The following is a 17,878-nucleotide window of genomic DNA, read 5'->3' as shown; positions in this document are numbered from 1 at the left end:
ATGGCAGACATCATTAACCTGAAGCTGACCCCTGGGGTCATGCTGGTGTCATGGGGTCAGCCAATCAGCTTATCTCTGGGGCTATTACATCATCGTTGATGACAGCTTATATGGGAGTTACAGCAACAACAGTTCTTAAGAGCCTGTGTGTATGGTGATGAGTTAGATAAGATTATTATTGGATGGAATCCTTATCAAAAGTCCATTAGTATTATTCTCCTGATGGGAATGTAAAAGCCAGAATGATTGATGTAACCATGGCAATGGGGTTGACAGGCTTGCAGTCTATGAACCAATGATGATCTACATTTTACACATCTAAGTTTGTACAGAATGGGAAGGAGACAGGAAAGGAAGGATCTAAGGATGGAAAAAAATATGAATAAAGGATGGATGGATGGATGGATGGATGGATGGATGGATGGATGGAGAGATGTTCAGTTTCATCAATTCTAGGTGTAGTAAATGGATGAATGATATAAACCAAAGCCACTGTTTTCCTAACAGTCAGATGCTCTTACTGCATAACAACTGTAATAACTGACCTCCAAAAGAGAATACAATGAGGGGCCTGAGTGAGAGAGAAAAGACATAAGAGAGGGGGGAAATAAGAGAGGGGTAAAAAGAGGAATGAAGGAGGAAAGTGAACAGGAAATAAACTACAGCTGAAAGTGAGAGGGAGGAAGAAAAGGAGGTGAAAGACGAGCAACTCAGCTGGGTCATTCACATCTCTTCTGCTCCACTCAATTCCTCCATACTCCACATGCAAACACACACACACACACACACGCACACCTGTGCACTCAGGCTAATGAAGACCCATAAAGAGCAAGACTGCTGTTCTTTCCAAGCAATCCACTCCATTAAACACAACACAAGGTGAATGGTGTGTGTGTGTGTGTGTGTGTGTGTGTGCGTGTGTGTGTGTGTGAGTGAGAAGACACCTGCCAGTAAAATTGCTTGCACTGACATTTAAAGAAAAAGCTTTAAATAGGTCTTTTAATGAAGCCATCTTGAGAGAGAGCGAGATGGAAGGGATGGATGGGTGAGTTTAAAGCGTGTATGGGATGGAAGATGGGGAGGCTGAGACAGATGGCCGATGGAAAACTACAAGTAAGAGACACTTAAGAAAGAGAGAGAAAGAAGCAGAAGAAACGATGGAGAAAACATAAAAGAGGAGTTGGGCAGCTATGGACTGAAGAGGAGAGAGAGAGAGAAGGTGAAGAGAAGCAAGAATAGCAGGGAATGAGGAATGAAAGACAGGACAAAATGAACGCAGGATGTGAGCAGGTATGCGTTAACCTCAGAGAAAACTAGACTGCTGTTGTGCAGTGCATTAAGGTTGGCAGTGTGAGCTTGTGTGTGTCTGTGTGTGTGTGTGTGTGTGTGTGTGTGTGTCCTCTGTAAGGCATGCAGGGCCATGCACCATGGATCAGTTAGTAAAAATCAAGCCCAGCTCATGCTATCCCCTAGGATCTCACACTGCACATAGCAGCGCACCGAACCATACTCAATGAATTACCACTGTGTGTGTGTGTGCGCTACTCTTGAGTGACACTTCACAAATCCAGGGGACTGGGCTAATGATGTCCCCTGTCTGACTAAATCAAAGCACCAAGAGGTTCTGGGGAGAGAGAAAATGGGTAAAGAAAAGAGAAAAAAGGAAAGAGCAGGAGAAAGGAAGCAGAGTTTTTCACACTTCCTATTGAGTATCACTGCCAATCTGCAGCAATAGTCGTTGGGAATGAATGTGGCATGGGAGGGGGGCCAGGATTCAATTAGCAGGCCTGTGTTAGTGTAGAGAAAGAGGGTTGGTTGAAGATGGAGGACCAAGGGCCACAGTGACACAAATTCCTCTGACATCAAGACGAGTTTTCAATATGTTTCAATATGTGGTTATTCATGTTTGCCAGCTTGAAAGTCTTCAGTAACTTTCTTGACAAGAGGCAGCATCCAGCATGTGAAAATGAGCATTACTCATGTTTTGCCAAAGCTATGGTGTCATAATATCTTTTCAGACTGCTTCCTACAGAGCCAAATGGATTACTGGGTCCTTTCAATACTAATGCAATCTGCATCAAAGTCAGACTTGAGTGTTGGAAAAATAATGTGTGCTTGGGTAATAAGTCAATTAAATCAGAGAGATTCTGACTGAAAAGGTTCTAAAGTGTATCTACTCAACAGAAATCAGAAAAGCCAATGGAGAGGTTTTAGCTTACCGAGTTGATGCAGGCGAGCTCCTTGTTGAGCAGCCAGGGTAAGGAGAGCTTCCCATCTCCCTTGTAACAGGACTGGATCCTCTCTTTGATCTTCTCCTTGATCTTCCTCAGGGTGAACAGGCACAGCGCAGACTCTTTGGGTGGTTTGGCCCGATTCTTCTGACCCTGAGAGAAGACTGTGAAGAGGATGTCTTCATTCTCAGAGATCCCCAGAGAGTTTGCCAGCTGCCGGCCCGGCCGGGCCAGGTAAGCATCCTGGACCAGGCGGTACTCTACCCCATCTTTAGTGCAGCCGATGGGGAACTCAACGTAGGAGTAGAACTTGGGGTCGTCCACGCACAGGCGGACGATTTTGGAGGTGAAGAACTGCTCTCCGCTGGCATCGGGGGAGGTGAGCTGGGTATCCAGCTGCATGGTTAGATAATAGACAAACTGCTCACTGCTGAAGCTGTACACATAGTAGATGTCGAACGCAGGAAACTTGGACAAGGTGTCCGAGGGGATCTTGAGCTGAGAGGAGACAAACTCATCCTGATAGACGAAGCTGAACATGTCTGCATTTTCTTCATTCTCCATCAACTTGCGGCTGGAGAGGGTGGGGAAGTACTCAGACTTGCCGTCAATGGGGGTCCCGATGAACAGCTTGCTGGCAGGACCGTGGGAAGAGCTGATGATGACCCCGGACATGGTTCCCGACTCGGCCACGCTGGACAGGTAGTGCTCCTTGCGATGGTGGGGCTCACCCAGCTTAAAGAGGTCGTCCAGACGGAGGAACTGGCAGATGCCCTGCGAGGTGCTGCCGCAGGCAATGAGGCGGTTCTGGGCGTAGTCTATAAGAAGAAGCTTGTTCACATTGGGGGTCTGGGCCAGGTCGTGAGGGCAGGACTGGACGCTGGGCGGGGGGTAGCACTTCTCATTGTCCACAACTGGGCCGGTCATGTGGCTACGCAGCTTGGTCAGGTTGCTGGACAGCTTGAAGATCCAGTTGACAGCTCCCACGTAGACTTCTCCAGTTTTGTTGTGGATGGCCAGATGCGTGAGCCCCGACTCAGTAGGGGCGAATCGTTTGAAGGGCTGGGGTTGGCCTTCAGAGAGGAAGGGGCTTGTGAGAAGCAGCAGACCCAAGAGGAGGAGCAGGTTCCCCAGGCTAGGGGAGGCCACTGACCGAGCTAGGGGACACATATCTGGGGCTGGCTAGAGGCAAGGCTGCAGGGGATGGGGGAGGAGGAAGAGGAGGTGGAGGAGGAGGAGTACAAGCTCTGGTACCAAGTCCCGAGTCAGGCTTTTCTTTCCTTTCTGCTCTATTCCCTAGGAATGAAGAAGGACAATTGGATGGAGGGAGAGAAGGAAGAAGGGAGGGAAAACCAAGCTCCTATTGATTGGCTGTCCTTTTCTCAGCGTTGTAAGCCTTCATCAAGAGCATCATCCGCAGAGGCATGGGGGTGGGAGCCCTGCAAGGCAAACAAAAAAAAACACATTATGAGTGTCCAAGGAACATTTCCTATTGATTATGCATCAGGCAGGCAGAGAGGCCTAAAAGGCTCATGAAATGCACAGCTAAAATTAGAAAAAAAGGCAAGCTGACATTTGCCCCTGTGATAAATAAATGATATTAAGTCAAGTCTGAAGGGCAAATGCGTGTCAGCATTTAATTATGAGGGAAGATAGCAGGGGAGGCATGGGCCGATTATTAAAGGTTCTGTACACATAATGCGAGTCGTGCTGCAATGAGTTATAGACCCACAACATTGAACTCTTTAATATTTCATAACTTCCAACGCTACCATGGGGGCTTTGGAACAGGCCTGTGTTTGAAAAAGTGCCAGTGGGCACTGTTATATTGACAGCAAGCAATTTATAGCCAGGTCTACTCAAAGGCTTTCCCGTCATGGTTAGAACAGTATCAACAAACTACCCAGTATCCCCTTATTCTAATTACGCCTGTTGTTCTGCCAATAGTGTCCAGGCATCAGGCTCTCAGTGGCCCTCGTGGCAGCTCGGCAGCTCTCCAATGGCCAGCACATAGTCTGCTTTCCCTCAGGGAGCTACGATCACAACAATCCAGCAGCCGCTGTTCTATATCAGGACATACAAAAACAACTCAAGCAGAGAGAGAAAGGAAAACTACTGATTGAGGTGTATGCTGCCTATAATGTCCAATTCCCTGGACATTATGTTGCAGTTGTTATGATCCCACTTCAATCAAAGTTGCCCCTGTCCCTCCAGACAACAATGAAAATTGTCTGTACCTTCCTGTCTATTCCCTGTATGGGAACAGTTAGAAACAAGTTAGAGAGAGTGGTATTCCTTCCTCCTTGCCGTCGTCACCCTCTCACACCGGCTAATTATGGGAAATGAAGAGGAGACGCTCGGCACACACACATAAGTCACGTCCACTCTCGTCCATCAGCTTTTTACATTATAAACATTTCACACAGCACACACTATTCCCCAGAGTCGGTATCCCTTGACAACCCGGGACGCAGAAAACAGAGGGGAGTGATTGAAGGGCAGAATAGAGGTAATGAATGGGGTGGAAGGTTTGTAGGAGGAGGAGAAGGAGGAGTGGAAGGGCTGAATATTTGCTCCTTTGGGTGTCCTCCAATGACAACACAATGGCGACGGGGAAGGGGGTTTGCCGGGCGCGTGCCTCACTGCCGCTACTTGACAGGCCAATCATGTTCCTGCGATACCAGGACATTAGTTCTCCTGTAAATGCTGATTATGCAAAACGGGCCGCAACTCTCCCAGGGCCCCACACTTCAATTTCACCTTGACTATCAAAGTGTCTGCGCAAAGGGTGTTTTATGACCACGCCGAATCGGGGGAAGATGAGAGACACTACAGAAAGACTGGGAGGGTAGGAAGAGGGGGATGGGGGGCAAAAACATGAGATAGAGAAAATCAAAGGGAGGAGAGAGAGGAGGGAGAATGTGGGGTTTTCTTTTCTTTTTCTCCTTATCTTGGTTCCCTCCTCCTCCTCTGGTGAGTGATTGAGGGGCAGGCCTATCTGTCAATCAATCACCAAGCATACAGGCCAGGGAGTGTGGTCAGTTTACCAAGCTCAGAGGGACAAGAGTGTGTGTGTGTCTGTGTGTGTGTGTCAATATCTGTGTGTGTCTTTTATGTTTCATGCAGCCATTCTTAAGGTGTGTGTGTGAGTGTGTGTGCACACACATACACACAAAGGGACAACAATCACTTCCTCTAGAATCGAAAGAATGAGACACTATAAGTGGAGTCATTGAAATGCACATCAATTTTAGTCGCTGCTGCTGCAAACAGAAAGTAAGAGAGAGAAAAAAAGAGAAACAGTAGTGGCGGTGCTCATGGAATAGCAAACCACAGCTCAGCTGAGGCAAGGCCAGCCAGGTTCAGGGAGAGGCGGTGTTGTCCAATTTCCACAAATAAAAGGCTGGGGACAAGACAAATGTATAGGAGAGAGGGAGGGACAGAGGGAGAGGTGAGGGAGGAAGGGAAGGAGAGGTAGAGCGAGAGAAAAGAGAGAGTAAGTAGGAGACAGAGGGTGGGGAGGAGAGATTGCACGGACAGAAAGACAGAGAAGAGAGCAGACCAGAGGGGAGCGTGAGGAGCAGTGGGAGCCAAACAAGAGGCAGCACTTCCCCGGCATTTTAATCACGGCTCTACCTGCATTTAAATCAAACAGCAGGGGGGCCCTGTGGGGCTGAGGCACCTAGGCACAGTAACTGCAGACAGCAGGGCCCGAGCTGCAGTTATCAGATATACCCGCACTCGCCTGTCTATGAGAATAAAACGACTCGACGCGGATCGCGGCCTCTTCGACATAAGCAGGCGCAATAAAGTGACGAGCCAGCCTATAAAAAAACTAATTTCTTGCTCAACGGTACAGTCGCGCTGCGCTACGAGAGCAGATGTCAATTTAAAGCGTGGCGGCGCACGGGGAGGCCGGCTGCCTCATTTTCCTTTGTCATTTCCAAGTGAGGGAGAGAGACAATGAGAGCGAATGAGCGAGTGAGAAAATGAGAGAGAGCGATAAAGAACGAGAGGACCTGAATAAAAAAAATAAAAAAAAGTCATCCCTACAGTAATTCCTCTTCATTTGGGCCAGGCACAGCTTGATGTAACAGAGCGTGAATCGCACAACAAATTGCATCTGGGGGTCTCCGGCTGCTTGTTATCTGCCCTGGTAATAAGACGACGGCATCACGACACACGCTTTGATGAACGCACGTTACTGAGAAGACAATGTGGAGGGATCCAATTCCACAATATAAACTTGAAGCCTGATTGAAGCGGGAGAGGGGACAGGAGGGAAAAAAGACTCACAGCAATAATTCCCTGCCCCTTCCCCCTTCCCCCCTCCCCAACCCCAGTCATGGCTGACATGACTGACAGATGAGGATATTGTCAATCACTCAGCTTCTTACAGATTTTCCTCTTCCACCTCCTCGCCACTCTTTTTTTTTTTTCAAATTTCCCCATTTTCCTTCTACCTCCTTATCCGTCCAAACCCTCTTCAATTTCAATTTCCTCCCGACCTGAAGTGAAATGGTGGGAAAAGCGCTGGAACAAGGTTGTGGGCCATATCTGGCACCATCAAGGAAAAACATGTCAATCATTTTGGGCTGCAGCGTGTCTGCGGCTTTAGGAATGGGCAGCCGCCGCATCGGGGGAGCAGAGGCCGCTATCGCATCGGGGAAAAGCTTTAGAAAGGACGGGGTGCGAGGGGCCGAGTTGATTGGATTTGATATCGGGACACCCTATCAATTGACGGAGGCCCGTACGGCGTCCCTATGGGGCTGGGAATGGGAACGAGGGATTGGGAAGGAGGTAGACATAACACAGGGATGAAGGTTTGGAAGGGGAGGGAGGAAGGGAGAGCGGGAAGTCCTTCCTCGGCTTTGTTTCACTTTGTTTATTTGGTTTAACAGTGGCAGGGTTAGGAGTCCTACAAAGAAATGGGGGTGGTTGTATGTCTGTGAGTACGGAATGAGGAAACTCAAAAGGCTGGCCCAGTGGTAAGTAGGGGATATGTGTGTGTGTGTGTGTGTGTGTGTGTGTGTGTGTACAGTGGGGGTGATCCACAAGAGACCCCCAAGTAGAGCAGCAGAGAATATACACACCTCAGAGAGAGAGAGAGGAAGGCAAAGAGTGTCACACATGGAGAGACCAACACAAACACTCTCACTCTCTTTCTCCCTTACTCTCTCTCTCGCTCTCTCCCTCCCTCTCCCTCTCTCTCTCTGCCCCTCTCTCCCTCTCTCTCACCCTCTTCTCCAAAGCAGCTAAACCTGTCCGTTCAGATAATGGTCGCTGCTCGGTCCCGGAGCTGTGCTGATTTATTGCCGGTGGCATATCAATTACAGCACTCGCGCTGGAGGAGAGGAAGAGGAGGAGGAGGTGAAGAGAGAGGAGATGAGAGGAAAGGGAAGGGAAGGGGAGAAAGAAGAAGAGTGGCGCTCAGACAAATTCTCTCCCCTCTGCACTGCATCACAACATGTGGGTCACATCTGGGGCCGAGAGAGAGGAGGGAGCGTGCGGGAGGAAGGGGGGAGAGAAAGGAAAGACATCAGGCAGAGTGGGAAAAGTGTGTGTGTGTATGTGTGTGTGTGTGCACGCAAAGAAGGGCTCTCATGAATGCAAATTCTCAAGACACACACATTCTCATACATGCACAAGTCCATTATTGTAACCCAAACAACATATTCAAGGAGGTGACTGAATACTTCATGGTTTAAGAGACACTCGCTTTGCACACTTCCACCCCCGCCCATCGCATATCCTCTCACCCACGCTACGTTTGTGTCTGGATATACACACACACACACACACACACACACACACACACACACACACAAAAACACACAACACAAGGATTTATCCCATACGTTACGGGCATGTAAATCAAACACACATGTACAAAACTAAATGGGTCTCCATCTTAATCTCCCCTCCACCTCTCCGCTCAGCAGCCAACACACTCAAGAGATTGGAGATTTGCCCCCGGGGAGGAGGGGGGTGGGGGGGTTTGGTTGAACAGCAAAAGCAGGCGAGGCGGGGGTGGGGTGGGGTGGGGGCTGTTGGGGTGTGGGGGCGTTGGATGGGCAGAGAGGTGGTAAGATAGAAGGGGAGCCAAGCCCCAAAGCCTTAATCCCCTCCCAGGGTCTGCCTAATCTCTACCATCACCACCACTATCTGCATATGAGAAGAATGGATTACCATCCCCCGACACACTGACGGATGGACTGATGGAAGGATGGATGGCAATCCCTGGATAGGCTACACGCAAACACAGAAAACATACTAGCAGACAGATATAAACGCACACAGTTATTACAGGGTAGATGAAGTAGGCTGCTCAACAGACACAAACTCAGGGCCTCGTCACACACACACACACACACGCACGCACGCTTCCGCAGGTAGGCGTTACGCAGATTGGTAATTTGCAGCCTGGTTAGCCTGCCAGTCTAACATATGCCCCAGTCAGAAGCAGGCTAGGCTATCTAAGGGAGGTCAGATGGCTAGGAGGGGGACAGGCCCCCCCGTCCTGAACCACACTAATGCTATATATAGGCCTCTTAGCACAACATCTCACACACTACAACACAGCAATGACACATCTGTTGAGGATTATCAGAGAATGTCAAAATTATTACAATAAATTACTGGAATATTTTCTAAAAATGTTGTCTGTCTGCCATTGTCGACATCATTTTGTTAATGAAGGACCTGCCTGGTTCAATAATGGTTGAAAAGTGAGAGAATACATATGAATTATTGAATGTGGATAGTTACAGTGTTTTCTGAGTGAGTTTTGGTCGATATAACCAGACAAAGTCATGAAAGCAAGCTAAGCTCTGACATTCATTTTCATTTAATTGCTTTCAAAAAAGCATCACCAAGAAAATTGCGCTAAAAATGCATTTGGTGCTAAAGAGCCAAAAATATCCAAAATGCGAGCTAGCACACTGAAGGTGCCAAAAAAAACTGTACATATATCCTATTCAAGACGTGCAGCGAGCCAAGAAAAACTTCAGAGGAGGTAAGACCAATTTTCGAGAGGTCGGACAATAAAGCAGTATTGTATATTGTGGTATATTGTATCATTTCCTTTCTGCCTTGGCTAGGGGAACGAGCTGACTGGCACGTCTTGAGCCGTATAAAAAGCCCTTATGAGCTCTGTTTTAATGCCAATGTAAATCAGTTTAGTGGAGGACAAGCGCTGGTGCCCTTTCTCTCTCTCTTCGTGGCAGACGGCCTGCCAAAACAAATGCCTTGTGCCAGGGTAGAAAGGTGCAGTGTGTGTGTGTGTGTGTGTGTGTGTGAGTGAGATGCAGTCAGACACTAGAACAAATTGAGCCCCCCGTCTTTAAAGCACCTTGCAGGGCTGACTCCTAAGCCATCAACTCGGCTAGAGTGATAAAACCTGATCTAGACTTGTCTGGCGGCTGCCCTTGATGTGAAGGAGTTGAGGAAACGCCACAGATTAGAAATACAGGCTAGCGTCCTGAGCTTATTTGATAGTCATTTCCCCAAGTAAGTTGGCCAAGAATAAGTTGTTTATAGCGGCCGCTTTACAAGCTGCTCAACTCCGTTTCATGGGATAATGGATTTTGAAGATTGTAAAATGGCTTTTGAGTGGGTATCACGAGCCCTGGGGTCATAAAACACATTATTATAAAACGTAAAAAATCATGAAAAACATTTAAAAAAAAAAAAAAAAGACAGCTAGAAGATTCTTACACAATAGCCACCATTTTTGTTAGCCTGTTCCCTAATCCGTATTAATCTGACACACGCATTGATGATTAATTGATTAGTCAATGTCACCCATTTCCGAGTCCTTCTCTATTTGTTTCCCTGGCTTGAATCAGTGGCTTGTACAAGGACAAGGGTAGAAACTGACTACTCACACATTCAAGGGCTGCAGCAGCAATAAGTGCAAGGACAACTGCTTCCCTGACACCCAATGTGCTGTGAGGATAAGAGACGTGTGTGTATGTTCCTGCGTGTGTGTGTGTGTGTGTGTGACAGCTGCCACTCCGAGACAGTAGACAGACTGTGGGCGCTACATCACACAGATTCTTCCTCTCCCCATTCCCTGTGATGGCACACACACACACACAGACGCACTTGTGTTTTCAGAGGTAAACAGGATTATACGCCGACAGACATGGCTTCAGACGCACACTGATACATTAACTATGTGCCTATGCATGTGTGTGTGTGTGTGTGTGTGTGTGTGTGTGTGTGTGTGTTCTGAGACGGGACTACACAGTTGTCCCTGGCTGCTCTGCCTGCATTCCTAGAATATGGGACACAGGGAGAAGGGGGCGGTCAGCCGTGTGTGTGTGTGTGTGTGTGTGTAAGATGAGGCAGGAGGACATAACCGCATGAGACAAGCCCGCTCCCCGCACACACACACACATCACCCTCGCAATCTCACCACCTCCTGCAAGCTCTCTGAATCTGACCCGTGACAATCTTACACTAAGTCGGCTCTGAATGGGAATGCAGCGGGAATGCGCTCTGGACAAACCCCTATATGTGGAATTCATCACCTCATCAAACAAATAGGCCTACAGAATGTATGTGTGTGTGTGTGTGTGTGTGTGTGTGTGTGTGTGTGCAGGGTGGCTAAGCTACATGACAGGTGTGTGCCCTACTCGTCTCGTCCCTTCTCTCACCTCTCCCTCTACAAAGCTAACAACCTGTTTTTCTTAATATATCTCCCTCTTTCTCAAGTCTGCACTTGTCCTTCAGCGCTGGAGTCACAAGCCAACTAGTTGTTACATGTTCATAAAAAATGTCAAGAATTGGGATACACGGGTAGCCGGCATAACCTGAACTATGAATAGTGTCGCTGCTGGCTTTGACCTTGGCATCAGTGTTGAATGTTCAAGGCCAAGAGTGTAAATGTGTGAGCGTTTGGTTAGTGAACACCGACCCAGCAAACACTTCCAACTCTCTGAGCAGAGTGTGAGCATTGGCTTGTGAACGCAGCCCTAATGTTACGAAGCCTCCATGCACAGTTTGCGATTGTTGAGTGATGAATGCAGCCACATGCTCTGAACACTTAATGAAGCGCATGTTATCGGCGAGCAGTGAACGCAGCCGCCGTGTTTTGAACACTCTCTGAACAGCTCGCGGTGGTTGGATAGCGAACGGCATCCGAATGTTCTGAGCGTTTTATGAACAGTGTGTGTACGTTGGCTGGGGAACACAGGGTTGAGCGCCCCGGGGCTCTCTCCCAGGCATCCTGCCCCTGTCATTACAATAACACATGGACAGCAGACAGACTGTATTTGTCTCTCTATCCCTCTATTTCCCTCCATCTCCTCTGGCCCTTTGTCGCTCTCTCTCTCACCCTGTTTCTTCCTCCCAATTCTGCCAAACACCTCCCATCTCTCTCCGTCTCCTCTATCTGCCTAGCCCTCTCTTTCTCCCCCTCTCTCCTTGTCGTGTTCGACCTTTAATGGTTCAGAAGCCCTGCTAAAATCCAAATGGCTCCAACTCTAAACCTATGCGGATCACAACAAACAAACCAAGAGCATGGGAACCCATTTTCTCCTCCCCGCTTCTCTTCTCAGAGGTGAAAGCCCTGGAAAAACAAAGACCTTCATTCCCGCTGCTAAGACACAAGGAAACACTGTTGAACCAGCCATCGCATAAAACCTGCCCACGTTTCAAACAGGAGCACACACACACACACACACACACACACACACACACACGGAGCCAGGCACCGTCAGATTAGTGGTTTAGTCTTAATCTCTCGACTGTGTTCGGGCGGCCGGGCCTTTCTTTCCTTGACAAATCCTCTGTGTGCGTGTGTGTGTGTGTGTGTGAGTGTGGTGAGTGTGTGGGGAGGTGGGAGAGGTAGGCGATATGTAGGTCAAGGCCAGAGCATGTCTGATATGAGTCACAAAGTAATGCAGTAACAGTGTTGCTAGTTTAACATTTCACTACTGCCACACTACGGCAAACGCAGTCAGTCTCTACTGGTGTTCATCAGTTCTGTAGTAGAAACCTAACGCTTTTTTCCATTATTACTTATAGAGAATGACAGTAATGATGAGAGAGCAGAAGAGGTCATGAGCTGAACTTGAACTCATCCCGTATGTAGAGCTCACGCACACTAGTCTCGTCCTATAGAGCACCACACAATTTCACATTTTATAATTAAATTAATCTATGCCATTAACAAAACGGTAAACTTCCACGCATAAAAAAACAGCTGGATTAGCACACTTTTTAAATTCTCTATTACTCAATACAAAGAACACTGCACCTGCGCCACATATTTGAGCAAACCACCCTGTGGAGTGTGCAAGGTGCTAAACTAGGCATTGCTCTTGCTAATCACAACAATGGCATGTAATTGCATGCCACCCGTTGACATGAATCAACGCCGAGTAATGCTGGTCACAATGGAGGTCAACCGCAAACAACCTTGTGGTTTTCCAACACTCATTCACACTGCTAATCCCGCTGTGGTTCGGGCTTTCTGAGCCGGTTGTACAGGTGTTGATGTCGTGAAAACACAAAGTGAGACAGTTTCGGTCAGTGGTTTGAATGAAGTGGTGAGCAAACATGGTAAAGTGGGAACTTAAACGGTGACAAACAAAATTATTCACTGACGTCTATGTTTATGTAACGTCACGTAACTAACTGTATACTGTGAATTGAAATGATAAAAATGTGGGTCACATACAGTATGTGTTTTAAGGCATGTTTATTTACAACGCCCATCCCTGGATTAAGGCTGTGTCCTGGGATGGCTCTCTCTCTCTCTGCTACAACAAAGCCAGTGCATTCCTCCATAGCGCTGCTTACATTCTCCCTGCTGCTCACCATGATGGAATGCAGCCCGCTTTGCCGAAAACAGCCTATTACCAAATACCGCTGTCCTCAACCGCACTCTCCCTCCCTCTACTTCCTCGTTGCCCTGTCTCTCTCTTCCTCCATTTATGAGCTCCGTTGACCCCCCCCCCGACACCCAGGGTGTTGGAGTGGGCTCGCGACGTGGCCCGCCGCACCGCTCCGTAAAAAACGCGCCAGAGAGTGCTGATTCTCGTAAAAGCCACCGCAGGCCATTATAAATCCCCTCTGTGAGGATATGAGGACGATGCTGGTGACGGTGGTAGTGGGTGGAGCGGGAGTCGCTTCAAGGGGAAAGGCATTAAAAAGAATCACTGGCTCCTTTTTTTTTATTTTTTTTATTTTAATGCTGCCGTAAATGTTTCCTCCCCCTTTTTCGGACTTCATATTTCCAAAGTGGGCACGCGTACGTGGATGGCGGCGCCGCATTTGCAGCCAAAATCGTTAGCGCCGACGATGGGGGAGGCCAGATGAACGGCCAGCTTGCCTTGGGACTGTATCAGCGTTTGAACACGATGCCTGTTATGATGTATCGGCTGCGAGCCCACGCCAAGAGCACCGGCTAATGGGGAGATATTTCAAACGGCCGGTATCGACTCCAAATCGCCATTCGTCTGAGACAAATTTCAAGCATAAAGGGCCACGGCGTTGAGGGGTTGGGAATAAGTGGAATCTGAAAAAGGAAAAAGGAGGTCAATAGGAGAGCCTGCTCCTGGCCTGTTTTTCATATCTGTGGCATCATTGGGATTTGTGAGGGGAGAGCGAACGTGGTGAGATATCCGTCTCTGGATAAAGACAATCCAAACCAGAATCCCTTTCGTATTTCCCTTTTGAGATTACAGTATAAAGAGACCGACGCATGACCTGAGCACTTCAAAGAATTGAAACCAGCCCCAGCCTTAAACTCGCTCCTATCTTCTACTCTTGCCACAGTGAATTCTTCTGGTGCCCCATCACACTTGATACGATCTTCTATTCATCCATTTGTTAAACACAGACAACCAACTGACCGTCTGCCTTCCTTTGTCCTTTTCTCTGAATCATTACGTCATTCAGCACAAGTTAATGCAGTCGTCCTGTTTCGCTGTAACGACCATGTAATGTAATGTAATGAGCACACATGCAAAAAACATTCAAATGTACACTGACACACACACACACAGAAACACAAGCACATGCATGGTGTGTCTGGCTTGGTTCACTATTGAGTTGGGCAGCGTCCTTATCCATCTTTGTCCATTAGGGCCCATGTTGTGTGTGGATGTGCGCTGTTGAGGAGTATTAGTAACCATATCAGCAGCTATGACCGCATGGCCTCGTCCTGTGCTCTAAATGCTTTAAGATAGCCGTGTGGCTAGTGTCACGGGGTATTTGGATTTGTGTCTGCGAATAGGTCACAGGACATTAAGATCTGGGTTAATGTAGATGTCTGGGCTTGGGGATTGCGGGTTCAACTCCTCAACAGGGGATCCATCAAAAATCAGTGTGATAATCCATGTAAGTTGCTTTGGATACTAAAAGGCATAGGCTAGACAGTAGTTTTCCATCATTTATGGCAGGCTGTGGCTTATATGCCCTGTCCTAATTTTGGAAAACAACTTTACTTGGAATTCAGTTTACTGTATATTTGAGCCCTGAGACAAGAGAGAGCATGAGCTTTTGTCCTGAGCGTACAGCAAGAACAACTGGCCAAAGAGAAATTCCAACACAGTGAGCTTATCCACCGCCCAACACTCACCCACACGGTCAAACTCATCACCGCATACAGGAAGACACGCACATGCGCGCACACAAAACACAGACGCTGTCCTGTCCAAAAACTCAGTGGGATAGGACTGCTCATTTTGCCTAAATAGCACCGTTACATCTGAGCCATTTGAGGCCAACGCCAATTATCTTCAGTCGCGCCGGGCTGGAGCTGAAACAAAAGAAGCTCGTCTATCTCGACCGTTTTTAGCTCGGGAGCCAAGTTTTAAGCCAGTGAATATTCAAACATACAGACAGTGTGTGTGTGTGTGCGCGCGCGAACGCATGCATGGTGTTAAGTAGGAAGAGAATAGGGGCCTGTGAGCTCAGACAGTTTCCTGCCTTTCCCTAGCTCGTCAGCACATATTCCCAGTGAAGCGCACCACACAGCCCAGCATGCCTCACTGCTTCACTATAGAGACAGAGACAGGGACAGGGGGTGGGAGGGCGGAGGGGGGTCATGTATGAGCAGTGGATCCCAAAGTGGGAATGGTTTTATTTTACTAATATTTAATTCACTAGAAATTAGCCCAATAAGACAATGTATAACAATGACTGTTCTGATCATAGGTTTCATTTTCTCCACTGTTATCTCTCTCCCTACAAAAGGGACAAATTACATGTAAATGAAATTAAATGATATCTAACCACTACAATCTTCTCAGGTCTGGGGATACATAAGACTAAATTTCATCATCAAATGGAGGGCTGTGGTCAAATATGCATCTATTTGGCGGTGCTTGGCATGATTGGCCATTCAAAACCCAAAGAAAGAGAGAGAGTGTAAGTATGAAAGAGCATTAGGAAGGAGGGGGGAGGTGGAGCTGAATTTGAGCGAGAAGGAAAGATCGAAAAATAGGATGAGATAGCGGGCTGGAATGGGGAGAATGAAGAAAAAAAAAAGACTGGCGAGAGAGAGAGAGAAAGGGAGGGAGGGTGTAATAATCAGGTTGGAGATGAGAGGGCGTGAGCCGGAGAGAAGAAGGTGGCAGTGAAAAGGCGAGGTGATGGAAAAAGAGAGAGACAGAGAGACGGAGAGGTGAAGTGAGAGGAGTTGACGATACCTTTTCAGATAGCCGGCGAGGCGGAACGAGGGGGAATGGAGAGAGATAAGAGGAGAGCAGTCGGCGCATGTTTAGCTAAAAGGGAAACTTTTTTCTGAGCTAGTGGGCAACTGAGTGCCTGTCACATAACTACATCCAACACCACTTCAACTCAGACTAAGTACTTTGAAACAATACCTTTTATGTTACAGCACTCCAACTTTCACAAGGATCCCAAATTTTTTAGAGCTTCGATCAAGTGCCTCAATACATGGACATAGTTAAGCATTTATCAGTCGATGTGCTTCAAGTAAGAGTAGCTCCCATTTTGTTTTCACTGGGATTAATGATTGAAAACTTAACAAAAGGCTCCGCTTGTAACTTATTATTGCGATACACCAAAAGAAACAAATGCGATTTTGAAGAGTCTTGGATTAATCTTTTTCCATCATCAAGAGGCAAATTCAGGTCAGCCAGTCAGGCGTCAGAGACTTCATTCCTCTACGCCTGTGTGCTATCAAATATCACAGCTCTTGAGAAAATTTTCTGCTAATCTTTATTGAGCAGCATTTACAAACTAAACACAAGTTTTGTTATTGTGAAAACCTAACCTTAACTGTGAATCGCAGCTGTGAATTTTCACACAACTCCCACAATCCCCCTTCTTGTGCTTCTAAGACAGACCCCTTTAACACCAAGTGTTTTTAGCACAAGAACCTAAGTAGCATTCCAGTCTCCTACGCAGCATGGCAAATTCACGACACCCAGAGCGTCCGAGTTGCTTGAGAGGCGCCCGGCTGTTCGTGGCCCCGTCCCAAGAGGAAGGGCCGGGCCGACCAGTCGGTCCAGTAGGACGAGTAACATCGGCCAATGTGTGTCAGGCAGAGGGCAGGTAAGGGGAGGGAGGAGGGAGGAGGGAGGAGGGAAGCTCAACAGAAGACAAAACACACAGCAATCTAGAGCACGTGTTCATTAGGTCATATTACTGAGACTGCCTTTCAACTTGGCAGACAGCACAATTAATAAAGCTGGAGCTAGTGTAAACAGCGCGTGTGTTTTGTGTGGGTGTCCGGCGGTCTTTGTGTCTGTCTAAGTTTACATTAGATGTTCCCAGGCCTAAATGTAGCAAGTGACAGAGGGAGGGGGAAAAAAAGGAGAATGAAAAAAGAGAAATGGGCGAGTGAAAGACAAAGTGCTGTGTCCAAGAGCTTGTCAGTGTCAGTATCTTTACGCCAACAGAACCCAGGACAAGGTAAAGCTTTTTTTTTGGGGGGGGGGGGGGGGGGGGGATGTGGAGGAAGACAAAAACAGACGTGGAGAGAAAGAAAAACACAGAGGGAGACATGTTGGAAAGAGAGAAATGTGACCACAGAGGAAGAGCGATAAGGAGAGGCTGGTGGGAGTGGGGGGGGGGATGATAGGAGGAGTGGTGAGTGAGAGGAATGCCAGAGACAAAGAGGGGAGGAGAGGAAAGAAGAGACTAAATATATCAGCGTCTTACTTAACATAACATTACAGAACACTGAGCTGGATATGCAGTCTGAGGCTGAAATAACTCTGCCTAATAGAACTACTGCATGTTGGACTGGATGCTACAGGCCTAGATACATGCACATCTTGTTATATGGTTGCCAACTTTCTGTCAGTTCCATCCACAAAGAAGAAAAACATAACCTCTATATAGCCACACATCGCCCAGATACAATTCTGTACAAAAGCTGACACTGCTGGTGGGATCTGCATCACCTCACACACAGTCTACCCCACAAAGGAGACAAATAAAACCAGTATTTTTAATCTCAGGTCAGAATATACTGTGCATGATTGACACAGCCTCATAAGAGGATACACTCACTGCGAGATAAGAAATATTTCACTTCCCATGGCTTTCAGGGATTTAAATGCGGTCAAATGTTATTTCCTCCAGTCTGATTAAGTCGCCCCTCTATTTCTATTGCATTCCAGCCTGCTGAATGAGCTAAACACTCCCTCCACACCCCCACT

The 17,878-nt window shown here is 47.6% G+C and overlaps 1 protein-coding gene across 1 annotated transcript in view; it reads right to left on the bottom strand.

The window, feature by feature from the left end:
* LOC144539344 (plexin-A1-like) overlaps positions 1–17,878 on the bottom strand; it is a 55,619-nt gene that overhangs the window by 17,920 nt on the left and 19,821 nt on the right. Inside the window, exon 2 of the mRNA XM_078283605.1 lies at positions 2,220–3,670. Coding sequence (XP_078139731.1) covers positions 2,220–3,401 — 1,182 coding nt within the window. The 5' untranslated portion in view covers positions 3,402–3,670. The remainder of the gene's footprint in view (positions 1–2,219; positions 3,671–17,878) is intronic.

Source organism: Centroberyx gerrardi, chromosome 5 (assembly GCF_048128805.1).
Source record: "Centroberyx gerrardi isolate f3 chromosome 5, fCenGer3.hap1.cur.20231027, whole genome shotgun sequence".
Taxonomy (NCBI): domain Eukaryota; kingdom Metazoa; phylum Chordata; class Actinopteri; order Beryciformes; family Berycidae; genus Centroberyx; species Centroberyx gerrardi.
This window is presented reverse-complemented; position numbering and strand designations above follow the sequence as displayed.